Source organism: Tauraco erythrolophus, chromosome 11 (genome assembly GCF_009769465.1).
Source record: "Tauraco erythrolophus isolate bTauEry1 chromosome 11, bTauEry1.pri, whole genome shotgun sequence".
NCBI classification, from domain to species: Eukaryota; Metazoa; Chordata; class Aves; order Musophagiformes; family Musophagidae; genus Tauraco; species Tauraco erythrolophus.
Window position 1 is genome coordinate 25,475,864 of NC_141475.1, and position 20,719 is coordinate 25,496,582.

At 39.4% G+C, this 20,719-nt stretch overlaps 1 protein-coding gene across 1 annotated transcript; it reads right to left on the reverse strand.

The window, feature by feature from the left end:
• Positions 1-1,650: 1,650 nt before the first annotated feature.
• Positions 1,651-12,893, reverse strand: LOC104382383 (uncharacterized). The gene is made up of 7 exons (XM_086618662.1): positions 12,877-12,893; positions 7,735-7,885; positions 6,567-6,660; positions 5,421-5,542; positions 4,627-4,769; positions 3,742-3,939; positions 1,651-1,762 (listed from the first exon to the last, which is right to left on the reverse strand). Exons 1-7 carry the CDS (start codon positions 12,885-12,887, stop codon positions 1,651-1,653), a joined length of 831 nt encoding a protein of 276 aa, XP_086474788.1. The 5' UTR covers positions 12,888-12,893.
• Between the last annotated feature and the right edge of the window lie 7,826 nt (positions 12,894-20,719).

Sequence of the window (20,719 nt, forward strand, 5' to 3'; positions counted from 1 at the left end):
CCTCACCGCAGTCAGCATTCAGCTGCTCGCTGCTGTCTGCCTCTGGCTGGGTCAGTAAGGGTGGTCCTTCAGGCTCTGTTTCCTCTCTGCTTCAGCTCCCTGCCTTGCTTTTGAGGAAATGGTGTTTTCTCATATATATCCTCCATTGAAAGAACAGATTTCATCCTTTGTTTTTACCATTCACAAAGACAACAGTGGTTTTTTTTTACGTTGATTACTGTATTATACTATATCTGGATTAATATCTAGATCTGAGGTAGAATTCTAGCCTCACTCCTCAGAAAGCTTTCAGATTTTCTGTTCTCATCCTCCCCACATGAAAGATTCCTGTTCTTCTGGACCAGTTTGCCATGCTGCACAGCACACAATGTTCTGCTTTTCCGGCTTCAAAGCTCTGGCTGCCTGGTTGTTTCTGTGTGAACCACATAATCTCTCAGCTAGATACTGTTATACATTCAACATCTTGTGATCTAGTTCATGCAATATTTTGATCGACTGTTTTGACTGCAGGAGAGGTAAGGACAATCTTAAGGGAGAGCCTGGAAACTTTTCAAGCTGGTCGTTTCTCTTGCCCTGGTCCAATACAGACATTACACAGAGCTGCTGCGACCTTTCCGTGGGTGAGTCATTGCACTGCAGAGCTCTACAGGGCTGAGCAGTCATTACTCCTCCCCATGTAACTGAACCAAACCGAGCCTGCAGCCAATACACAGCAGAGAATTTATTGACTGTCTCTGGAATTAGGCAATTCTGTTAATTGTCTTCATTTTCCAGGACTCTGTCATTCTTTTCCTGAGCCATTAGTGGCACAGCTATTTGTGTGCCAGCATGAGCTGCCTGGGAAAAAAAGCTAAAATTGAACACCAAGTGAATCAGAGACAAGGACAGATACCTCTCATTGACAATTGCATTCAGGTATCCCAGGGAGCCCTTACAAATCCCCTTTCAGCTTCCACAGCTCTTTTCCTTCTGTGTGGCTTTAGTTTGAGGAACCTCTATTAAGCAACAAGACATTCCTAAACACCACCAGCAACAAGTCAAAAGACTTCTTTCCACTTTCATGATTTACCTCCCTAGTGCTCTTAGCCATACCAAACTCACAAGTAGGGACTTTTTTCATTATTTTTTTAATTTTGAAGGGTCACAATGATTCGGGTGGCTCTGTCTTTCCCATCTACAAAGTGCATTAGAGAATCCCAGGACATTGGTTGTATGTAAAGAAGGAAACTGCATGGCATGTTCTTTAAGTCCAGAGGTTTTTTTTCTCTCCTTCACAGCCTGGATGTTATTTCCTGCACCATTTCCCACAATGGACTTGTGGTCTGAACTTGGACATGTTTTACGTAAATGTAGTGGGAGTCAATGATCGTGAGTTGCTGCCTACAGAATGTTCCTAGACAAGAAACATCACCCAGTATTTTTAATGCAACAAACTCATGACACTCAGTATACACATTATGTCTTTTTTACATGTCATTTATCCATACTTACTTGAAGTCTGTGGTATCACAAAAGCATTCAAAATAAATATATTTCTCCTTTGATATCTCTCTGATCAGAAGAAAAAACGGTAATTTCCATATACAGGATTTATTGTATCTTTTAAGTGAGGTGATTCTAGCAGAGCTGTGATCCTACAAAAATACGGTGCTAGAGTATAGTACACATTTTGAAAAAAAAATTGATGTCTGGAGGTGAACAGTCCTCTGGAAGTTTTGGAATACCATCCAGCATTTTCAGATTTGGCAAACTGGAGAATACACTTAAAAGAGAGACAAAAGAAAAATAGAAATTGAGATAAATAATCTTGTGCAATGTTGAGAACAAAATAGACACTGATAAAAAACAAATAGTGGATTCAAACATGTTCAAAATAGATTTATATTGTTAGAAATCTTGGTTTATCATTTGTTGCAGAATTTATCTGATAAAGAGCTAATTAAAATTTTAAGTTTTCACTCTGTTGCACAAGTTTGATGTCCTAGACTCAGTAAAGCACTACAAGTATCTACGTTTTTAATAGGATAGAATCAAATCAGTTGTCTAATGCAGAAGAGAGGACGCAACGTTAGCCTAGACTGAATTTCGTAGACTGCTGAAAAGCAAAGATTCAGATTGCAAAACTGCAACTCAACTTTTACCCTTCTGTGACAAAGCAGCTCTCTACAAAGCTTTTTGCACATCTGTTTCTCCCAAAGAAAAGAAGTCCCTGTTTTGTGGGCATGGTGTGAAACCAAAATGAAATTACCTCCTAATATACTGTCCCTTTCGAACAGCACATGGTGTCTCTAACCTCGGCCATGAAGACTGTTGTTTTCTTCCTTGGAAGAGTGTGACGGACTCGTAGCCTCCCCAAAGCATCACACAGGATGTTAACCCTCATGTTGTGCTATTTGCTCCTGTGCCTTTTGAGGTGAGCATGGAATCCAGTGCTCAATCTCAGCATGTAACTCAGGGCTTTATCTGTGCTTGAAAATGATTCATTCTGTCCTCCAGCACTGGCAGTGAAAGTGATAGCAGAGCTATCTATATGTAATTGCCTTAAGAACTGGTAGGATTTGAAGCAGAAACGTAATTAGGAATTGATAAAAAGTGCTTTTCAGCTTTTCTTCTCCTGAATCTTTCGATAGGTAAATAAAATGTGAAATCCATTATTTTAAATTTACTTTTTAGCTTCCACTTTGATATCTGCCTATCTACCTTTAGAAAGCACAAGCATCGCCATCACACTGTCAAAGGGATGCCCACTAGACGGAAGGAAAAAGCATACTGGAAACTCAGAAAGGTTTTCATTAAACACTTTCTTTTAAACATCTCTTTTTTTGCCCTCCCAGGAAGAGATGATTTCTTAGACATATGCTGTGATATGACTAAGAAATATCAACAACGTCTTCTGCAATGGCTGACATGATTCTATGTGTTCAGTGGGGAAAAACATACAACCATGTGGATTTCTGAAGGGTTCAGAAGGAACACGCTTTGTTCCCCTTTCTGACCTGTGTGCAATTTTTTTCTTGGCAAGAGGGTTTTGGGGTGAAAGCAGCTGGGGAAGAATGGAATAGGGGTGTGAATATGAGACTTAGAAGAAATTGTCTTCCCTGGAATTCTCTACTCTACTTCGGATCTGAATTTTCATTTCCAGTGTTCGAGGCAGCTCTGTTAAGCCTACGCTACGCTCTGCTGCCTGCAACATACATCTACACTGAGTGGGGTGTTCCAGGCAGTGCAGCTTCCACAGTGCTGCCACAGAGAGAGGAGAGAATCCAGAAAAATTAAATAAAGGTGACTTAGTTTTCTCATGCTTTAGCTCCCGTCTTTCAACACACCCTTCTGATTCCATCTCTGACATGTAATGCAATTTAAACTCCTTTCAGAATACACAAGGGATACCAGGAGACTGAAGAGAGTTTGAGTAATAAGTGGTTTCTATTAATAAAAGGGAATCTAATTTATCTGCCCTACTCACTGTCTCTAAACTTGATCCATGGTCTTAGTTCAGTTCAAGAACTGCTAGTCATATGACCACAAAGCCTGCTAGGCACTTTCTGAATATTTTGTGACTATTCTCAGATACTGGCTCACCAGCCCGTGCTCTTGGAGCATTTACGATAGTTGACACTATGGAAAAATAAAAAGATTGCTTGGGAGAGCTTGTTGTATTTGAGAACCTATTCCCTTTGAACTCCCTATCATTTATTGGTATTGTTCAACTTTTTTTGGCTATGAGATGGTAAGACTTACATTTGTCTGTATTTTTCTTGAAATTCACAGGGATTCCTCTTGAGTATAAGGGATTCGAGTGGAGTATGTCTGAAGTCTGATATTCCACTCAGTGTCATAATGTTATTTTCAGCAAGTGATAAGTGCTGAATCTGAGGTGTCTTTGGCAGCTGTTTGAAGGACGTAAAGTGGTTTTTACTGACATTTAGTTCTCTGCATCTGTAAAGTATAAAGCATATGAGGTCACCGATCGCATCTGTAATATTGGATACCAGTAAGCCAACACAGGGACGGCTCTTCACTTAGTCAAAGTCATGGCAACTTAGGGCTTCCAATGAGAGAGACAGCAATTTGATTCCTGGAGACCTGCTTTCACACTAGTTTTACATGTATGTTCTTTTTGCCTACCCATGGACTGCAAGATCAGATCCCTACACTTTATCCTCTCAGCTTTCTTTACATTGTACAATGGATACATCATGATTCCTGTTCTCCATATTACAACTTTCCATATACCTAGATATATGACAATAGAAGGGTTGTAAAAATATAATTGTCATGGTCGCAGCTGGTCGTCTCTCTGCTTGGGTTGTGTTCCACATCTCTTCATATACATCCCTTCAGTTTTCAACTTTTCCTTTCAGCAAAAAATTTCACTGAACTTGATGAGACTCATGAGTTGCCCACCACAAATAAAGGAGATGTCATCTGACCTCCTTCCTGAGTATTTTCAACTTGGGAATGACATGAACTCATAACAGCAATATACTGATGGATTCCCAATATAATACCCCCCAAAATATCATCTTTTTGGCAGTTCTCAAGAGTCTTTTCCAGCTATTAGGTAAATATTACTTTTGATTTCTATGATATTGCATAAAAATAGAAACAGGACATTTTGTCTACCTTGGCAACCTTATGGCACTTAGATCTGTCAAAGAATTGTCCACCAACCAAAGTTTTTCCACCCGAATTAATCTTCGGAGAATCCTTTTGAAGTTTTCCACCTGGTAAAGATCACCCAGGTCCTGAAACGAAAGGTTCAACTCCTGGAAAGGGAAAAATAAGAGAAATCACATGCATTTTCTTTCTTGCTTTCTAATAACTGTATCACTATATTTTTTCAATGTCAGAATTAGTTAAAAGGTGAGTCTGGTTTATTATGCTGCTCTTACACCAGTTTGTGGTGCCAATTGTCAAATTCACTGTAGAAACATAGTGATGCACTGCACAACTCCTTGAAAGTAAAGAAGAAAGAAAGCAAGCATCTCTTAAGCATGTAAATCTTACTGCCCAGCCCCTCCTTCCTCCCTGAGTGGGCACGCCTGTGTGTGTGCTCTGGGTGGACAAAGCAGGACTAAGTGATCACGGCTTGTTGGTTTGGCCTCTAAATTAATCTGGAAAAAAAAGTTCTGTGCAGTAGCCAGATATCAATATCTGCAGGCAAAGCACATCACTAGTTGTTACATGCCCAAGCACAAAGGGAGCCCTGTCACAACACTGGAGTTTACTCTTTGCACAGGATCAGAACTCAAATCACAATATATTCCAGTGGTTCTTCCAGCTTGTAAAAACTTTCTGGCTTACAATGTCATGGTGCCAACCTGAGCTTTAAAACTTCTAACTGCAAGGAGCAGCTGGCACATTATTATTTGTCTTATTTACTACTACAGTACAAAGAGTTAATGTGAAAGTTTTACAGCACAGTTTTCCCAGTTCTCTTGGAGTTTCTTTTGCCACTTCTCTGTGTCCGTTACTTGTTTTCTTTTTTTGAAAGTATGATGTTCTTCTCCTCTGAAAAACAGCTCTTCCTTTGAAGGCCCTGCTCAGAAAAAAAAAAAAAGATTTACAATAGTGGATGTGATGTGGAACTGACAGTTAGTTACTTGCTGAAAGATTGTATATACGGCTGGGAAGATAGATACATGAAATGAAAAATATATATATAGTGTTATAGGTGCGTAGGTTTCTAGGATTCTAAGAAGTAAATTAACATGAAGATTTTTCTACCATTTCTGGGCCCATAATTCAGCAAGCAATCTAAGGTCATGATTTGGTACATGGTTAGCAAGTGCTATTTCTTCTACTGCTCAGAATAAAAGCTTTTTCTAAATGGTTGAGCATGAGCATCCAAGTTCTAAAATACTGTTTCTATATATTTTTTCACATGCTATGAGTTTACCTAATGGTTACGTACTTTTCCTTTCACTGTCCTGAGAAAGGGATATGTTTGTAACTTCCAGTCCACTGACAACAGCTGCAACTGAGGTCAGCAGCCATACTCAAAACCTCATTTGTATTAAGGATGACAAAAGCTGAAAACTTAAATTAGACCCATGGACATCTTGAAATTCCTAACTAATGCAAGGACAGCGTGGAATTTTTCCACTGTTTAGTTCCAAACATGCAAACAATGGATTTTAAAATCCACCTTTGTTCTTAAGTGTGTCTACAGACTCATTGGGCCAATTCAACCTTAAAATACAATATATGTGGCACTGTTTGCAGGACTGGATTTCACTCTGGTCTTCTTCTTCTTGTTTGGCATATGGCTATTGCATTCTGAACACTATTTAAATGTTAATGAACTTTCGAGATAGGTAATAGACGCCATGATAATACTAAAAATTTTCAAATTACAGTTCTGTCTTTTTTTTCTTGTTTTCAAAATTACATAGAGTATTTTCCCAGTGATTAAAAAAAAGTAAATATTTACAATATGGGATGAAATCCTGCCCCTTTTCAAAATAATGGCAAGCTCCATGATTTAAGCTTGTAACATTCAAGGACATACTGTTTGAGTAAATAGAGTTAAGGCTTAAACGTGAATTCTTTTTGGTCTTTACCTTCTCTCACTCGGGGACAATGAAGTTGATTTCCTCGAACATCATGTTCTTCTATGTCACACCAGCTGAGATACTTGAAGTAATCAGAAGGAAGCTTTAAAAAAAGCGAAATAAAGATATAAAACAGTAAGTGAAGGTTTTTCAGTTTCTGGCATTGCATTTTCTCATATTTCTGGCCTTATTGCAGTAGAAATAATATTCATACATGTTTACAATATCTTCTGCCTTAATACCACCTGGTGAATAGCAAAATGATGTATGGAAGTGAGGATACAAGGGCATGCATTTGTGAATGCATGTGCATGTAACCACATTTTGAGACAAGTTTTGATGCAATATATCCTGAATGCAATCGAGGCACTAAATCTAAATACAGAAAACCTGCCACTGCAGTTGGGAATATGTGTTTTCTGTCGTTTTGGTTTTCCACTGAAACACGTTCTGTAACTTCCAGGGCATCAGTTTCCCAGGAGGGAGGAAGGAACAAAGTCTCTAACTCTGCCTGTAGTGTATGGAGTAGGTGTGATTTGTGTCATGCCCAACAAACATGGCACCATGATTGCCTGCAGTGGGGGAACCTCTCAGTGCAACGCAGTGTGGTTATTTGCTCGAAACTCCAGAATTTCTTTCACTGGAAACCATGATGGTGGAGTTGAGGGAGGAGGAGAGATGAAGCATGCACCTCAGACTAGTCCCCTCCAGTTACAGCTGAGCTATACACACACCCAGAAGCTGCTAAATGCTGTGAGGATTCACAGTTTAGGTGTAGTTTACCACAGCCCCTTCTGGTTTACTTCTACAAATTGGCTCAAATATTGGAGAGACATATTCTCACGGAATATCCGTATTGTTATCTTTCACAGCAGTCCTGGTTATGACATTCTCCTGCTAATGTACACAGCCTTTTCAGGATTTGTGATATACTTGCCCATTGCATCCAGTTCTGTGCCCAGTGCTCAAAGGCTTCCTGGGCCACTGAGTCAAATCCATTGCCACTGCTGACACCACATCATATAATCTTACTTATAACCTGATCTAGTTTTGGAAGATAAAAGAAGGCAAAACTTAAGCAGCTTCAAAGCTGAGGAACAGATTTCAGCCTTAGTTACTTTTTGTCAGTGTCTCTCTTCCGTAAACTTGTAATCAGACTGGTAAGCCAAACACTTACGGGGGAAGGTAGCTCAGAATCACAGTTCTGCCTGATGAATCCTCTGTTTTGTGACAAAACTGGTGGAATAGTGCGTGTACCACTTAGGACGGAGCAGCAGGATGAATAGGATTTACAGAATTTTTGGTTGCTTGTAGTCAGACCTGAGGAACTAGAGAGAAGATGTTAAACTACTGATTCTGTTCAGAGAAATGCAAACTATTTTATAATAACAGAAAATACAGATTAACAAGAGGTAGGACTTACCACTAGACAATAGTCACATGATCCTGAGATCAAACCATAGTTAGGGCAATCCCCTCCGGTCCCTTAATGGGACAACTCACCTAAGTACTATTTACTTAAACACATGAGGCTTTCACAGACATGTCCAAATACTAGAAAGAGGAACTTACTGGCAGTTTGTTAGAAAAACTCAGTCTTGTAGAAAATGAAGAACCAAACTCGTTCAACAGCATGATATGTCCCCTTCTATCCTGTATAGCCCTGCTTTTGTGGATCCAGGTTGTGTGAAGACACCTCCATTGCGTGTTTATTTTTACACCTTGACTATGTTTTGGTACAATATCAAGGCTCCAGAAAAGAGCCGAACTTTGTTCAATAGAGCCTTGAGTCTTGTGTGCTTTGCTAGTTCATTGCCTAAACACACTTTCAAAAGTACATTTTATATACCCAAAATGATGCAATATCTCCAATTGTGCTTCCGAGAGATTGAATAATTTGCAGACTGGCAGCTGCAATTTAGAAATTTACCACGGAATACATAAAGAAAAAAAACTTAACTTAGTAAGTGTGTGCATACAGCACTATAATTTGACTTTTACTGTACAAGCTTGGTGAGAGCTTGCCAGAAAGTATCAGCTGTCAGTAAGCATCATTAAAAGAATTACAGTCAGGAACAGAAATGGAAAATAAAAATGCAGCTTTAAAATGGTCTAGGGAGGATAGTAATGAAAGTTTCATATTGAGTGTAACAGACAAGCTGAACAGAACATCAGTTAAAACTTATGATTACAGATTATTGGCAAATAATCATGAAGAGACTTATTCTGTTGACTTTACTAAGATTGTTTTTCTTTTTTAAACATAATCAAAACTCAATATTACATTTTTCCTAGCTTTTGCCTGAAAGGGCATACAGACTGCACAGAACAGTACTGACATGTGGAACTACTCCTTTCATGCTTTATGCTTGTTTTTTAACGAGATCAAAACAGTCACAATAAACCATAGGTGACTTAAAGGAAGCTGAGCAAGCTCAGCATTTCTGAAAATAGCAGCTATTTACTTGGGCATTTTTAGAGGTCATCCTGAGGCAATCAGACCATTTTCACGTGTGTGTGCTCAGCAGGCATTCACACACACACCAAAGCTGTGAAAAGAGGATTTACATTTGGTCAATATAAAAAAAAGTAAAAAAAAAGTGCTGGGAACCCTATCTTGGTATTTGTTTTGCTTCTGCTTCCTTGTATGTGAAATGAGGTTATTCCAGAGAAATACGTAGAAATTCTTTTATATTTCAGAAAAAGATCTATTATTCTTCTCTGTTTTGGAAGATATGTTAGGATGTACTGGAATGACTATTTATAACTGCAAGACTTTTCAAAACCTACCTTCCTCTCAGCTAGATACTACCTCCTCTGCTGAGACATGAATATACGCTCCTAGTGCCTTGAAATGTGGGATAAAACATTTTAGCTGAACCATTTAACGTGATATCTATTCTGATATTTTGGCAGAAGCCCACTCACAAAATTCTATATTGGTGATAGAAAATAAAACATAAAGTTCCAGAATCAATATGTGATAGATAAGACTTCTCCAATCAGGTGGGTAGTGAGATTTCTACTGGAAAGAGTGACAGAAGGAAGCATTTTTCATCTCAAAACTGCCTGAGTTTAATAAGCACCAGCTGGACCCTAACATTATGTCACAGAAGATTTTTCTGAAGGAGCAAGTGCAATCCTGCTTTTCTCTCCCTTGCTTTGTCTTTCCTTAGTATTTTGCTGCAAAATTGATGCAAAAGAAACTGCAATGAATGAGGCAGGATGCGATTCCAAACAATTACAGATCACACAACACATGAAAGTAACAAAATTTTCTGCCTTGAATGTGAGGCCCTTCGGCTGGACATGAATCTCCAGTGACACCTCTGGGAGCAGCACACTAGATTATGTCAAGCATTAGTGGGAAAAAAATTAGATTCATGATGTCTGTCCAGGCTGAGTCATTTCCTCTCACTTTGCCTGCAGTGAGAAATCGGTGGTTATCATAAATCATAGACCTAAATTCTTATGAGAGAGGAATTAATTTCACTAATGGAAACCCTCTGTGGCAATAGCATTCCTCCGTTCTCTCTCCTCGGAGTGGGGAGGGACAGGTATCTATGATGTCTTTTAAGCAGAGTTACTTGACTGTATTTTAAGAATCCTATGAAAGAGGATTGGAAAAGAAACTTAAAATGGGAAGGGGGAAAAATCTTGTGTGCACCCAACTTCTAATTTCTGAGCCTGGCCCTCAGTCTAGTTGTTCATATCACAGCTACAGCTTTGCCACTGATACCAAATCCACATACAAAATTTCAGAATACTCAAATCAACATCAAAAATCTGGTTAATCAAAACCTCCATCTGGTTAAAGTATGATTTCTCCCACCTAGCTGGAGTCGCCAGCCTGCAAAGCCAGGCTTAGCAAATTTTCTTGGCTCTCTCTACTGTCAGTGGAGACAAGTGGGTATGTCCAGGCACCCCTTACTCAACCCGGCCTCCAGGTCCATTATTTTCATGTGGAGTGAAGCACAGCCCACGCTGTCTACACGAGGAGCCCACAGGCTTCCCTGAGAGAGGACACAACTTCAAGGCATCTGAAGTTTGATGAGGAGGATCCCAACTTAAGTGCTTAATGGATGCTTTGAAATAGGATATCAAAAAAAGCTCAGGTAAATCATTCTATTCCACGTAGCATCATTGAAATATATAAAGTAGCCATTTCATCTAAATAATTAAACAACAAGCAAAAAAATTGTACAGAGCAATTTTTTGCTAGCACCTTGAGAGCTAGAGTGCTGCATATGAGCTGAGTAGAGGTGGCTGTGGGCGTGGGTCACTAACCCAGTGTATTTTATGCATTTTGCTCAGCGGAAGTCCCAGTGGGGAATTAAGTGGCTGAAATATTTTGTAAACCAGAAGGAATGAGTAAAGAACAGCTACTGCATTTTTCAAAACTTGATTTATGAGATATCAGGCCATATCTTGGAAAACCATGCACTCCTACAGAGTTCACTGATAAAAGCCACACTTGATCAAGATGTCAGTGTCAGTCATGTGTCCGTGAAACGGATCTGCTTCTCCTCCCACCAACACCCTGGCAAAATTTTCATAGGCAACAAGATGCTGTAAATTTTCTAACTGCAGTGCTAGTACATTTGAGTCCAGTTGAATTTAAGAGCAGAATGTATTAAAAGCCCATTAAATACTTTGAAGAGCTATAGCTGAGCTACTTCTGAAACTACACCAGTGAAAGATATTCTGAGTGAAAAATATTCCTTTTGCGTTATTATTTTAGATATTTGGCCATTAAGAAAAGACTGACAGTCAAAAGACTCCTTTCTCCTCATATAACCAGCAGCCTGGATAAACATTTTAGAGTCTACAGCACGCGTTGAGCTTTGCCTCATGGAAAACAGTGAATGGAAAGCTCAGTGGAAGAAGAGTAAAGATAAAGAAGGTTATAAGCAAACTCTTGCAATTGGGATTTGAAAGGCTGCTGTCCCAGTGTTTTGAGCAGTTTTGAGGTCTGCTGTAGCTTCCAGTAATCTTATCCCCAGCTACTTTTCATGAAGCCCCAAGCAGGCTTAGCTTTCACTGAACCACAGCTGCTTTCCCTGTAGATCTGAAATGCCCTTGATAAAAGATTTGGGAGCAAGTAGTTGGGCTATTTATACTACCTCTTACACATATTAATTCAGAATTCCTCTGGTGCTTGCTACAGCTTCACATCCCACCAAACCACAGCACAAACATTATGGAAAGGCCCTCGTTCTCCCATGTGGTTCGCCTCGGGGAAGTCTGGTCCGATTGCTGTTTAACAGCAAAGTGCTCCAAGCTCTTTCAGTTCTGCTACTATGGAAGTGGAGAACATGAACTATTCTAAAGGAACCAAATCTAATGTATTTTATGATCACCTTTAGGAAAAAATCACCAAACTCAAAACCAAATAAACAAAGAAAAGGGTGATAAACCCTCCCAAAGCAAAGAGTTCTTACATGCTTCTGATTTTTCCTAGGCTCTAAGAGCGAGCTGGTTATGGATCTGTCCAAACCACTTGCACAAATAGCTGTTTGCTTGCACGATACAAACAGTTACAGTCAATTGCACATGCCAAAGCTGATCAACAGAAATGAACTGCAGGGTTAGCTTACAAACACAATTTGTAAAGGAATTCAAAAGACAACAAACTCAGAATTCAGGCTGTGCTCTGCTCAAAATGCACACAATTTACCTCTATGTAGCAGCTGTTGCTTGCATGCAAACATTTATTATGAGAACTCTGAACTTAGAATAGCAGAGGACTTGGACATAGTGTTTCCATGCTCTATTACCTTTCAATTATTTTTTTATGAGAGTTTTATGAGATATTATGCAACATTTTGAAGCAGCTCTTTTGAGCATAATTTAGTGACAAACACACCTGTAAGTTATGATTACAATATATCCTTGCTGTATCATCAATTATCTTGCTTTATGCATCATAAAATAGCCCCCCAAAATGACATAATTAACATAATTAGGTCTTATCATCATAATTACACATTCCTAGTATATCAACTAACATCCCGTGCAGCTCTTCATGGATCTAACTTGCAACAATACAAATTCCACACCTCAACCAATGTGCCTTTCACACATTTTTCACAACAAACTACACATTTCTGTTGAGACACCTTTTGTCTTTCTGTAATCAGCCAACGACACCAAGAAAAAACCCACTTTTCCTCCTGTATTCCCTGCACAATCTCCATCAGCCATGCAGGTTGGTGCATTTTAAAAAGATACTCAATCCTGTAACACTATCTTTGTTGTCAAAGCATGTCAAGCCAGCTGTGCAATGACTACAGTTACTTCTCTTCTTTCACCCTCCTACCTTTCAGACATGTCTTGCTGTTGCGTAAAATCCTCACATCTTGCGTAAGGCTACTTGTCTACAGCCAAAGCTTATCTTCCCATCTTTGCCCCTGCATAGAGAGATAGTTCTACAACCTCTCAAGAGAGGTAACCTGCAAGGATCCTGGCTGGGGCTGTATGGATTCACTGTCTCCAAGGAAACTCTGTCACCTCGCAACGCAGTCACGTTAAGAGCTATTGTTACCAATCTCTTAAGCACATCAAACAAACTCCTGTGCTGATCCAGCTGGTGTCAATGAACTGTCTTTCTAGAAGGTGGCTAAAGATAGGTTGGTGATACCTGTAGTAAGATATGTGATCATCCAGATGAATCTCTGGTGTGCTCACTCCAGTGACTTCACTTTTCTGAACTGCTTTCACAGTTTTGCCTACATAAAGTTTATCTTTTCTGTGCTTAAAAGATCCTCTGCTTCATTAATGCTATTAAATGCCTTATTAATTCATCCAAGAACTTAACAGAGACTTAAAGCGTCTCGTATTTTATGTCACTTTTATGAAAGTTCTTTCTGAGCATCTCTTCACTCTGTTGAATGTCCTTGCCTCATCTGAACACGCTCAGCCATTTTATAAACAATCTTCCAGGCTTCTTTCTTTGAGTTTGCATCCGAGAATGAAGACAAAAGACTCTTCTCCTGGTGGGAACTGACAGGTCAGCTTTGTGTCTACTTTTACGTTCTATTTTTCTTAAAACATTAAAGCCATAGGTTCTGAGAATAAGTCTGGTGAAGCTATTCACTTCAAAATGTTCTTGACATAATGTTCATTTGGTTCACTCAGACAAAGTGCAGACGCTGACAGCGTGCCACTGATGGAATTGCAGCAGCCCAGTACTGACTGCTACGGGCACTGGCTAGTCCCTGCTGAAGTTTACAGATGGCTTATAAACTCTAGCAGTAGTTATGGGAACCAAGTTTCAGTGCTGTGCTGTGTAAGGTTATAACAGAGCAATCAGTCATGCCCTGTTGATCTGCATCTCCCCCATGACAGGCATAGTTCCTTCTTCACTTGGGATCCTAGGCTCCATATTGAAAAAAGAGGGAATAAATAGACTAAGATTTAGATCAATGTGGAAAAAAGTACACAATAAACACCTCTGCCCAGGGATATTCAACTGGAAATACCATAGAGTCACAAACCTCTATGGTTCAGCCTTCCTGCCTTTCAGTTTCTTCACAGAAAAATTATTTCCTATCCTCCCTTTCCTGCAGATTTCTCTTTTGCCTTCTTCTTGGTTGTTATAAGGCTGATCATCATAAAATCTTTCTGTATAGAAAGACATGTGCTTTTCTCCTTGAAGTCTGCAAAACATTCTGTCTTGGAAATTCTGCTGGCAAACTTCACTGTGTCAGTAAAGTACAGGAGCATAATGTTTATCAGAAAATTTCAGCTCCTATGCAAAGGTATTTTGTGGTTCCAACTATTGAATTGTCAGTTCATTATCTGAAATTTAACAAAGTAATCATTCCGCACAAGTTTTGCCACAACTTTAGGTGGAACGAACTGAGTTTATGACAAGGTGGGCAGAGAAAAGGGTATGAGGACAAGAATATCATCAGGTGACTTCAGCATATCTTTTCTCTACCTGCTTAGAAATAAAAAATATTTATTTCTAAATTAAACAAGACTGTAATTTGGAGCCTTTCTACTTATCGTTTTCCCTCTGTATATGAAATGAAAAGTATTAGTCCACATCATAGCCTAATGGGCTTCCGATGTTCTATGGCAAATGCATTCCTCATAAAGCATATGAAAAATTACCCAAGTGCTATTTCAGTGAAATGACAGATTTAAGATCGTGTCGGCCTTTCCACTATAAACACTATTTTTCAGATCTTTACAACCTGCCCATAAAAATCTGCTTCTGCCAAGAAATTCAGCAGCACGTCGCATCCCTGCAAGAAATAATTTTTCCCACTTTATCCAATTTTGACCAGTAATTCTGTCTTTGAAACGGTGGAGCGGGGCAAATACAGGGTGGGCACTAGTCTTAACCACGTGTCTCTCCCATCTGCGTTGGACCGATCGGCTGCTTCCCTGCACGTCCCACTGACACAGCTGGTGCAGTCCTGAAACATGTATGAACTGGGCAGAACACGTCTCATCCTGAGGTCTGACTAGTGACAGAAATAATTCAAATGATTATGACTTCTGCAGGCCACAAGAGGCCCTCTTGTTCTGGGCACCACAGAAAGCCAGTAAGCTGGAGTTTGCTCCAGAGAGTTTGTAGTCTAATTGAACAGAGCAGACAGACAAAGAGCAGGAGAAAGGAAATAACATTATCCCTCCCCTTTTTACACAGAAATAACTGAGATGCTCAGACCATGAAACGTTGGCGCTGCGGCAGTCAACAGCAAAAATTCTGTTAACGTGAACGGGGTCAGCATTCAGGCAGGATTCACAGAGACTGACTTCGTTAAGGTCACACTAGATGAACGAGCTGGCTTTACAGTCTATGTATTTAAATGGCTGAGTTTTTCTGATCTGACATGTTAATCATTGTTAAAGAATGCTTAAATGACGTTTCTCTTACAACATTTTTCTGATTCAGGGGTACAGCAGCTTATAAAAACCAGTTTGCTGGTGTAATTTGATGTTGTTTATATAAAATTCTTACTTTACTTTGTGTTAGCTTGATACTTATTGGTGATATCAAAACAATAGGTCGATGTCACCAGTAAAATCACATCTAAAAACTTCATGACATAGCTACAGTGGAAAGTTAATTTCTGTATTGATCTTACCTGGTTTGACTGTATCCAGGAATCCATGGCATTCATGTCAGATGAATCAGTTAGAGAGAGAGAATTTCTTTGAATATTTATTTAGTATAATCTGCATGGATACTCACAGGAAGCACTAGAAAAGGAACACAGTATTAAACACAGACATGCTTATCTGTGCTTTGGCAGATAAGCAAGCATACTTGCAAAAACGAACTGATTATTGTGCTGAGTTACCTAGGGAACACATTTCTTTTTGTCCTGCCCATTCAGGGTTCCAGTAAACTATTTGATGCCCATTGGTAGGACTTGGAGAGCATTCACAGGGAAAAGCCAAGTGCAGCAGAATAAAGCCTTGGACAGAAGAAGAGCAGAGGTAGTGAAACATTTCATCAGGCTTACCAGACAAAAAGGAATCAACAACTAGCTGCATAAATAATTGAAGTGAAAACTATATAGGTCTGGTTTTCTAAGGTGTTATAAACCCATGAATTCCAAGAGGGCTGGAGGGGCTGTAACCAGGCAACAGGTACTGAAACTTGGTCCTCTCTTCTGGAAAAACTATGGGCTTACCTGGCACCAAAGATTGAGTCTTTCCATAATTTTATGGTCTTTGGATCAACACATAAAAAGAGATGTTTATGGAATGAAGAATGGCATTTTTATCTGGTTTAGGAGAGGCTTATTTCAGTATCAAATATGACTTTTCTAATAAAATGTAGATCAAAAATTTCTGGATGAAGAAGACTTTTTCTGACACTAAAGAAAGGTCATATATTAATAATGTTTTGAGATTTTTTTCTCTAAAGTTTCTTTCAAAAAAATAACAGACATAACTTGCCTCCTCTTGCATTTGGCAACTTACCTGTGAGTGTATGAAAGAGGAAATAAAATTGTATCCCAGGTGAAGTCAGTGCCATGCAGCACTCCTGCTGATTGATGTGCAAAAATGATTTCTCTCATTATAGGTCTCACCGATGAGATATATTTCCCCTTTCACCTTAAAACATGGCTTTTTGTATTGAAGAAAATGATTGCATCCCCAGTCCACAGATGCACATAAGCTTATGCTTAACCTTTTAGCTCTTAAGAGTAATGAAACTGAATTCACCTGGAGCAGAATCAAACTTGTATGTGCATACAGAAAAGATCCTGAAAGGTACCTGCCAGATATCTGCCAGATTTTTCACACGAGATTGAACCGAGCATCCCTTTACAGAGGTCATGCTTTAGAGCTCATTTAAATTGATAGGCAAACTGCCATCCATTTTAATGAGCTTTCTGTCAGTCCTCACTTGTCCAAGTGCCATTTCTGTCCAATTCCCAAAATCGGAAACATCTCATCCAAAGCTACCAAAACAAACAAGATCAGACATTTGATGAAGCCACCCAGAGATGAAAACTCTGATATCAGGGCAGTCTCATTTGCCTCCATCCACATTTTTATTATGAATCTCATGTTTCATCTTTTCCTATGCTAATTGTCAATAATTCCCGATGGAACACAGCATTCATTAAGTACTTCCTAATTTATCGAACATAAGTTTCATCAGGTAATTTCAATCATGAAAATCATTCCAAATTCATTTTGATAAACAATTTCCTGTTGCAGTCTTGTAAGCTTCCTTTTACACTGCATCATTTGAAGCCGTATCTCTGGTTATTCTCCTGTCTAACTTTCGTCATTGCAGATGCCACCATATTCCCATAAATTGTTGTATTTACTTATGTAACTGCTGCCAACTGCTAGAGAGTTATGTTTCCTTTTTCTTTTCTGCAGAATTGATTACCTGAATTATATTGAAAAAACTGTTTCACTTCATCCATCAGAACCCGGCCTTCCTGAAACTCAGATCTTGCCTTATTAAACCAGCTTTATGAAGTTGTCATATGCAAGATATTTAAGACAAACAGGCATGATCTCTTTAATTATGGAACAGGAAAACTACTCATAATGCATTCGATTCATTCAGTCTGCCATTATCAATATCTGAAGTTCTCATTTTTTTGACACTGAGCAGCCTTTCCTTTTGTCTGAAATACTTTTTACCTTTCCCTCCCTTTCTGCCTTACATCTACATCAGTTTCATTCATATTCTGAAATATGTTTAGTTATGTGCATGCACACATATCAGACTCCACCCACACAGCAAACCCATTTTATGTGCATATTTACAGATATGCTTACGTGTACATGTGTATATATTTGTGTGTGTACACGTGTGTGCATGTTTACTCATACTTGCATACACTTATGTAACTAGTATGCAAAGACAAGCAGAGGAATAGAGTATAAGTATTCTTACACAGATCAAAATTTCATGGAAGACCATTGAATTTCAGTACAAATGTGCTTTAAAACATATCTGCTCTCTTTCAAAGATGTATTCATTCTTACTTTCGATTCAATGATACAATATGTTTCACTGAACTATATTTCTGGTTGATATTACTCCATTGCTGGGCCAAGGTGGTAAAAACTATCCAGCTCTCCATATGCTAAGAAAGGAGTGGAAGAACAGGAAAGCATGCAAAAGCAATACAGTTGAATGATAAATACAACTGGGTTGTTTAAAATGGGCAGAGACACCTGCCCCCACTGCAACCAAAGGAGGAACTGAGAACTATGAACATGTATTTACAGGCAGAACTTTTTCCTGACATCTCTGATTTTTTTATCCCTATTCTTTCCTTGAGTCTTATTGCCAAAAAAAGTGTAGTTCAAATGAATGGCTTGTTATTTACTGTCTGCAAGGATAACAAAGATGTTCTCTAGCTGAAAACAGAAAGCAGGGCCTCCTATGATCATGGGGAAAGCATTATGAGAACTATCTATTTTTATTAAAGGTGGTGTGTTTGTGCAGCTTTTGCCAGGAAATCCAAATAATTTGCTCCCACTTGCTTTCAGTTTGAAAAAACGGCAGCCTTGTGTTTCGAGAAAGGAGAAACAGCCTTGCTTCTCTCCAGTGCTTCTTTGATAGGAAGGAGACAGACGTGCTGTAGCTGTCCACAATTCCTGCATTTAAAGTTATAAACTGGCGTGTCCTGCCAAAAGAAATTAAATGTAATGAAAATGTGTTTCTGGTCAAAGTGAGAGGCTGCATTTGCCGTATCACAGTATATGTGTCCTGAGGGCTACGCGATGGTCTCCTTTCAGCAGTGCTGGGGGTGTTTAAGCATTTTTGGCAGAGGGGTTGGAATTAGATGACCTTGAAGGTCCCTTCCAACCCAAACCATTCGGTGATTCTATGGTTCTTGGGACTGATTTTCCACTGCTTTTGTTCCTCAGCTAAGTATTTGCACCTGCTGCTACGCAGGTGTGAGCATTGGCCTCCCCAAACAGGGAATTTCTGAGTACCAAGCATTTTGCATTCACAAGGCACAGAATAGAGAAGTGAGAAGGCATTCTCGACTCACGTATATTTGAAAGACGAGAAGAGCTCGAAGTATCTCCAGCTGGATGATGCACCTTCTCTTACTCTACATAACAGTCTTTCCCTTAAGTTCTGGTACTTTAGGACACCAAATCTGTTGGCGAGACTTCCCAGAGCATGTGTTTGTACTCACTGATAAAGGGAGTGCACCATCAATATGCATTAGTCTTTCCTGCCAACTGATTAGTTCCAATCAGGGTCCAGTAAAGGCAATCCACTGGCTTGAAACAGAATGACTTCATCCAGTGCCTCTCTCTGCTTTAGCTGTTTTCATCCAAAATCCTCTCTGAAGACAAATCTATATTTTTTCATAGGTTTGTTTTCCCCCATCTTGCATTTTTGTTTTAACAGAGATGAGGTGATAGAGGCAGCAGCCTTTCTTTAAGAAAAAAAAATAAATATACTCCATACTGTTCAGATCCATCCTGATCTTTGGACTTCAAAGACAATAAATCCACTGCTGGCCCAAAGTGGCGTTATGAAGATGCTGTTAAACTACTTTATGTCACAACATTCTCCAGTCACAAACCTGCCAGGCCACTCAACTAGTCTCAAACATAAACTATACCCATCTTTCAGCTGCTCCACCTTGTCTTGTTCTGCCAGCTCCATGCTGTATTCCAGCAGCTGGGAAACAGGAATTTTCTTTTCTCCTTGACTTGCACGGGGGGAAGAAGAGAGCTCTGTCTTCAGCAGGAAACATTATGTGCTGTTGTTGTTTCTTCAAGCAGACAAAACTAAGTGACCAGGTGTAATTACCTTGATTAAGGTAGTTTAATATTTCTGCGGATACTTTAACGTCTTCTTTCAGACTTCACAGTTTTTGCAGTTGAATTGTGGAAGATCAGCAGCTGAGCTTCAGCAGTACTCCTCCTCATTTTGCATGCTGCCTTTGCTGTTTTGTTGAGCTACTGAATACAAAATCAAGCTGCAAGAGTGTGTTTGCTCTACAGCCAGCAAGGCATGAAGTACTTCTTTCTACAGCTGTGGAGTACATCCAGAATATTCATAACAGTGTCACAGGAGATGTGATTCAACGTGTGACATTTAGGGTGCTATTGTGTGACACCAGATGATTAATGCTCACAGGAAAACACAGGCTGGTTTAAATAAACAAAATTAAATATATTTTTACGATTATAGAAATCATGTGTTAAATCTCTGAGGGAACATCAGCTGCTGCTCCCAAATGCTTTGTATTTGTTGGCGTGTTTTTTAAATGCTTTCATTGTTCACTAGATTTTCCTACCACATAAATCTCTTGACACTCTGGCCCAACAAGGCAAGTCAGTGATTTGGACAGTAGCTTGGGACACAGTGTGTAGCTGCACATCAGTCTCCATCTTGTTTTATGATCTGCAATTTACAGCATCATATTGTCCCAATTTTCAGCCTTAGAAAGATATTACAAGAGTTTTAAGGGCAGGGACCTTCACCCACTGCCAGACTAGCGGGATTCTTCCTTCCCTGCCACCGGGGCATCAGACCAACTGTACTTGTTGGTCACTTGGCATGAGGGTTACTTTCTCTGTTCCAGCAATGCTATTTTCTGTGGAATGAGTCACTTGGGCTACAGTCAAACGGGTGGACCAGAGACCAGTTCTGAGACCAGCATGTGCCCTGGTAGTGCTCCAGCTGCACACCGGAG

Coding starts and splice junctions, on each gene's coding strand:
- LOC104382383 (XM_086618662.1), bottom strand. Junction 3,940..4,626: donor AGTGCCATAAGGTTGCCAAG/GTAGACAAAATG, acceptor TATACTTTACAG/ATGCAGAGAACTAAATGTCA. Junction 1,763..3,741: donor CAAGAAAAATACAGACAAAT/GTAAGTCTTACC, acceptor CTCTCTTTTAAG/TGTATTCTCCAGTTTGCCAA.